The sequence below is a fragment of the Amblyomma americanum genome, chromosome 2 (assembly GCF_052857255.1).
Source record: "Amblyomma americanum isolate KBUSLIRL-KWMA chromosome 2, ASM5285725v1, whole genome shotgun sequence".
Classification (NCBI taxonomy): domain Eukaryota; kingdom Metazoa; phylum Arthropoda; class Arachnida; order Ixodida; family Ixodidae; genus Amblyomma; species Amblyomma americanum.
The window spans coordinates 147,167,643-147,173,642 of NC_135498.1; the positions used below are offsets into that span (position 1 = coordinate 147,167,643).

The 6,000-nt window shown below is 45.3% G+C and overlaps 1 protein-coding gene across 1 annotated transcript in view; it reads right to left on the reverse strand.

Moving 5' to 3' along the window:
• The window catches only part of LOC144121877 (rifampicin phosphotransferase-like), a 145,248-nt gene extending 141,700 nt beyond the window's left edge, over window positions 1-3,548 (reverse strand). The window contains exon 1 of the mRNA XM_077655296.1: window positions 3,416-3,548. Within this exon, the coding sequence (XP_077511422.1) occupies window positions 3,416-3,500 (85 nt within the window). The 5' untranslated portion in view covers window positions 3,501-3,548. The remainder of the gene's footprint in view (window positions 1-3,415) is intronic.
• Between the last annotated feature and the right edge of the window lie 2,452 nt (window positions 3,549-6,000).

A 6,000-nucleotide genomic window follows, 5' to 3' on the forward strand; every position in this document is an offset into this window, starting at 1 on the left:
TGCGATGGCAGGTGCTGCCACCGCTGGAGCTTGTCAGACAAAAGATTGCTCTCCACGAGAAACATGTCGCGATCCATTATTAGTTTATCTGCCACCTGCCACAGCAGGGTGTTTGCTCACAGTCCAGTGGGCAGGATTTGATGAATTCACAACGCCACGTAGCTAATATGGCCCAGCTGCTACCTGGGTTACTTGCGTGGCGATATATTCGTGGATTTTTCGCTCCCGGCCAAAGAGGCCGACTTTTCTGCGGCATGGGCACCGTAATGCAATCGCATTAAAATCACGACCAAGTTAGCTTAATGTGAAACTCCCACATCTATTTATTAAGGCAGTTTGTATTAAAATCTCAGTGAAGTTACGCTGCAGAGAGCTTATAAACTGCTTGTTTTTTAAAAGTACATCTGAAAGTATCACACTTATTCTCTGACTCAAGCTATAAGAACTGTGAAGAATAAATTGAGCGCTTTTGTATGCTTCATATTATCTAGTCAGCATTTATTTTACTGAAGAAACACAAAAAAGTACATCATTAGGAATTAAATTACCTAGACAAAATAAGACTGGTGGTTTAGCATTTCTAAGCACGAAATACTGTGCGAAAGCACGGTTTTAAGAAGCTGGGCACCACTGCCACGTACCTGAAAGCACAAGTCCGCTGACCTAGCTAGCTAGTTTAGCGCGTCCTCATCTTTTTCATCGTGAGTGCGAATTTACTCAATTTACAGCGGTGGCCTACGCTCCAGAGCCGAGTTTCTGCAGCAATGTTACCAATGCTAACACGTATTGCTGTAATGATGTCTTTCTGCCAAAGGGTTATTTACGCAAACGCATGCAGAGCACATCTCTGTGCCACTACCGCCACGTAACGCAAAGCGTGATTATTAGTGCGACTGTAATATTAGCTGCTGAAGGAGATGATGTACAATGCACAGGCGAGGTGCGTTGCAGTTTAACACGCGGCGTGTTCGGCTGCGGCGATAGCCTGTGTGCTCTCGCGCAGTGGCCAGCGAAGCTAATCTGATCGCGCTACAGCGGGTTCGAATCCCATTCACGGATATTTATTTGTTTTATATTTATGCATTACACTTGGGCACCAATCCACAAACATCGCAACACCTTGCTTGTGAATCGGAATAAAGCTTTCGCACTGATATAAATTTCGGGCAAGTCTAATGGCCGGCGTGGTCGGGGTGCTAGTATGGTGGATTTGGTATTTGTGGCACTGCAAGAACGTTGTAGTAAATACGTTTCATTTACTGCGTTTACAAGGGCAATGTATGATTTGAGATCGTTAACATCAATGAGCTCTGCGAATGGTAAGATAAAGCGAAAGGGCTATTTTTGCCGATATCTGAAAGGCTCCTCACAGCCACCTATGTTGGCTGCAGAAATTTTCTCTGTGGTTATATTGTTTTTTCTTGGTTGCATATATTGCCAGACGCCGCGCCAGGTCTGCGGTGGTAAATAATTAGACTGACTGAATCGAAAATGAGACAGGGTGTGCATCACAGACGATTCACAATGGGGCACTGTGGTGATCTTGCGCATTGCATGTTCTGTTATAATAGTAGCTGTCAATTCAATATTTCGATAAAAACGACAATACAAAAAGAAAAAACCAAAAGGATTTCGCCAGCCGCAAGATAAATCTGTTGCATTTTTTGGCTCTACGTTGGGCTTTCACTGTAGTAGATGGAACAGTCTTTAACAGGGCAAAATATACCTTACTCCTGACGTGGCGACCTATATCTTTTTGTTAGAAAGCGCGAACTCCTGATATTTTCCTCGCTGCCGAAAGCGCAGGCGCATTGCGGGCGCCTAAATGTTGTGAAATTCAGCGACATTCTATAAAGGCTCAACTTGCAAAAGCCCCCAAAAATTAATTCCAGAACTCAATACTGCTTTGTTGTTTTGAATAGTGTGACTTCAGGAACGCAGCCCATTGCATTTTCAGGGGTCATTGGCAAAAGTTCTTTGGCAGAGTTGTAGGTCACAAAGCACAATTCACGTCCGTCAACAAACTCGACTGTAGGCTCACCGTTTTTCACCATTGTTCACCACTGTTAGTTCACTGTTAATTCACCGACTGGTGCAACAGATTCAACAAACTCGACTGTAGGCTCACTGTTTTTCACCATTGTTCACCACTGTTAGTTCACTGTTAATTCACCGACTGGTGCAACAGATTCAACAAACTCGACTGTAGGCTCACCGTTTTTCACCACTGCTCACCAATGTTAGTTTGCTGAAAATTCACCGACTGGTGCAACAGATTCAACAAACTCGACTGTAGGCTCACCGTTTTTCACCATTGTTCACCACTGTTAGTTCACTGTTAATTCACCGACTGGTGCAACAGATTCAACAAACTCGACTGTAGGCTCACCGTTTTTCACCACTGCTCACCACTGTTAGTTTGCTGAAAATTCACCGACTGGTGCAACAGATTCAACAAACTCGACTGTAGGCTCACCGTTTTTCACCATTGTTCACCACTGTTAGTTCACTGTTAATTCACCGACTGGTGCAACAGATTCAACAAACTCGACTATAGGCTCACTGTTTTTCACCACTGCCCACCACTGTTAGTTTGCTGCAAATTCACCGACTGGTGCAACAGATTTAACAAACTCGACTCTAGGCTCACCGTTTTTCACCACTGCTCACCAATGTTAGTTTGCTGAAAATTCACCGACTGGTGCAACAGATTCACCAAACTCGACTGTAGCCTCACCGTTTTTCACCATTGTTCACCACTGTTAGTTCACTGTTAATTTACCGACTGGTGCAACCGATTGAACAAACTCGACTGTTGGCTCACCGTTTTTCACCACTGCTCACCACTGTTAGTTCGCTGCAAATTCACCGACTGGCGCAACAGATTCGGATACCTCCAATGAGAAAGGCAGGACATTAGCCACATTTCAATTATGACTACTTGACTTATGAACAAAACGCAATGATTTCCCTTTGCTAAATATAGTCGTTATCCGGACTGCGGACGTCGATGAGGAATTTTAGCGTTCAGTGTAGAATTAACACGACATTTTTGTATTTTGTATTGCTTACTGTTTCTTTTTATATCGGGGCTACGTGTAAAAATATTCTTATGAACATTACCCAGTCGACGTTGCGCACTAAGTGGGACACAGCATGAAAACAATATCGACGGCGCAAACCGGTATTCGCGAGTTTGTTAGTGTCAGAGGAAAAGGAAAAGAACTTTAGAACATTGTCGCCTCTTTGAACTCCCGACACCAGACTTTTAACACCTTTTCCAGCGCGTCCCCTGATACCCTAATAAATGTACAGTAACCGCCAATAGCCGCACCAGAACGTCTCCAATGCTTTCTTTCCTTTCCCTGAACAAGGAAATAGATTATCTTGCGCAGAAGAAAGGCAAGGCACCTACCGTTTTCCAACCATATTCCTATTCCTTGATTGTAGGTTTCGGAGAGAACGGTCCACAGAGCTGCTACGAGAGCACCGGCCGCCATAGTGTACAGGCGACTGAGTGTCTCTGCGGCCTTGTTTGTGCTATCCCCGCCTAGTGTTTGACGCAAAAGGATAAGATAGCATTGTGTTAGATTCTCGGAACGAACCGCCGTAGATGTTTTTTGTTGATTGCTATGAACAGGTGCAGGATCATGCAGCGGCGTGCATACGAATACTGCTCCCATCCGGCGAGGCCAGGAAATGGTCTCTGCCCTACAGTCCTTCGCAATCACTCTTTGAACCACGATATGGGACTAGTACGCTTCAAGCATACATGTGAGGAAATCAGCAGGCAACGTTGCAACGTCACTATAAGACTGAAACGTCCTTAGACGAAGCGGTCACGACTCATTGTTGCTTTTCGGTTTCCCTTTATAGGGTTTAACTTCGCAAAGCGACTCAGGCTATGAGGGACGCTGTAGTGGAGGCCGCCGGATGATTTCGAGCACCAGGGGTTTCTTAAGGCGTACTGCCATTGCAGAGCACCCGCGCCTCTAGCATTTCGCCTCCATCAGAATGCGACCGCCGCTACCGGGATAGAACTCGCGTCATTCGGATCAGCCGCTGGGAACCACAACGACTGCGCCGGTGAAGCGGCTTCCATGTGGCTCTTCTGCCTCCGTGGATGTCGCGTCAGACCATTCAATATGACTTGGTGGCAATGGCTACCGCCAAAAAAAAAAAAGGCATAAAGTAACATACATACATTAAATAATTGATTTCTCGATTGAAATTGTGTATTAAATACCCTTTATGTGTACTTTTCTTCAGGCACACAGGCGGATGTGTGACCACGCCGGTGTCACGACAGCCAAGGTGAGTGCTTATTTCTTCGCCATTGACTGGTACAAAAGAAAATTTTCTCGAGCCTTCAGCAGCAAATTCTGGTCTTTGCACAAAGCACAGCGAAGGGTGGGCTCCGGCAGCGATGGCCCGTTCCTTTGTCGTATTAAATGCGGAAAGCTTGCCTCGTTAGGCGGGCGATAATGCAGTATTTGTTGCGAGACGGCAAACGAGAGAGTGCGTGGCCCTCTGTAGCTCCTCCCGCACAGGTGGAATATGGCACGCCTGCTCCTCAGAGCTTTCCTTTCGTTTACCGCGGAAGTGCTGAAGGCGTTGCGATTTCGTTCCTTAACAATTTCAGGGTTGAAGGTTCTAGCCAGCTGGTGTGGGTTTACCCACAGTGTGAGCAAAGGTGGTAGGTGCGTTTCGCACGGTTGCACCTGCATGCCGCTGTTCGCACTGCGCTGTTCGCCCACAAGTGCCTACGATACCTGTGCGGGCAGACACCTATGCTTGGTTCGGGGCTCACTTGTTGTAATGCAGCTACTAAATTCCCTACAATCTTAGAGTATACGGGCTGGTTCGCGCTCATTAGTTAACGTGCTTGTTGCGCACAGAACGAGTCCACGCGCCTAAATTGCTGTTGAGAAAAAACAGTCCAGTGTGCTGCTTTGAGATGCGCTATAATTTCTGACGCCGCAGTGTCTACGTTATCGATGATGGGGAGGGATACGTATTCACTACATGGCATGGTTGATGTCCACCCACGCGACCGCTCGGGGAGGCTTTGGAACTCCAGAACCACTGATCCGATTTTCACTAGAGCAGAATCTCTGCCGTATGGGCGTTTGTGATAGTGGTGATAGACGGTCGTGTGTGCCTACGCAAGGGTTGGCTTTCCTCGCTCTGAATTGCTGTATCGTGGAGTCAAATTTCAGGTCAATGGTTAATGATCTGTGAGTGCAACTGTAGGCGTCTATTCAGGATTCACGTAATCTCCTGAGGGGCGAACTGCATTCTTTGGGGCACTGTGCGTGGTCCTGCTTTATCACTTTTTCACAGCTTTTTATCTAATAAAACTCAGACAGTTTATATCAACGGCGCTTTTTCAGAGCGGAGTCTTCTTGCCAAGGTGCACCACAAAGCTCAATCCTCGACCAGCCATTTTTCTTGATATACATTAACAACCTAACTAAATGTATTAGTTTTTGTAGGATAGTGTTGTTTTCAGACGACATAACCGTAAAATCATGAAGGCAATACATAAACATGTTATTTTTACAGTTAAATCAGGATTCACACAATGTGTTGGCTTGGTGTACGCGTAATACCCTTCGGAATAATCTCCCATATTATAACATCTCATTGCATAGCCCGAAACGTACTTTTGAGATTTTGCCTTCACTTCTATTAGAGACTAATATTTTACTCCCCTAACAAGAATTTCTATTCCTGAGAGCTATTCTAGATCCTCATCTTAAATTTGACCTCAGTGCAAAGATTGATCGTAGAAAAGTAGCGTACAAAATAAGGCTATTAATAACAATTTGCCTTTAGTTTCCACAACATATAATGATAACTTTTAACAACGAGTTCAAGTACATCCAACTGAAGTACCGTTCTTATAAATGAGGTGGCAGTTACATTATGCACCTTCAATATCACCAAGGCCCAGAAAATCACGCACCAGAATTTAGTTCCTCTGCACTACTGCACATG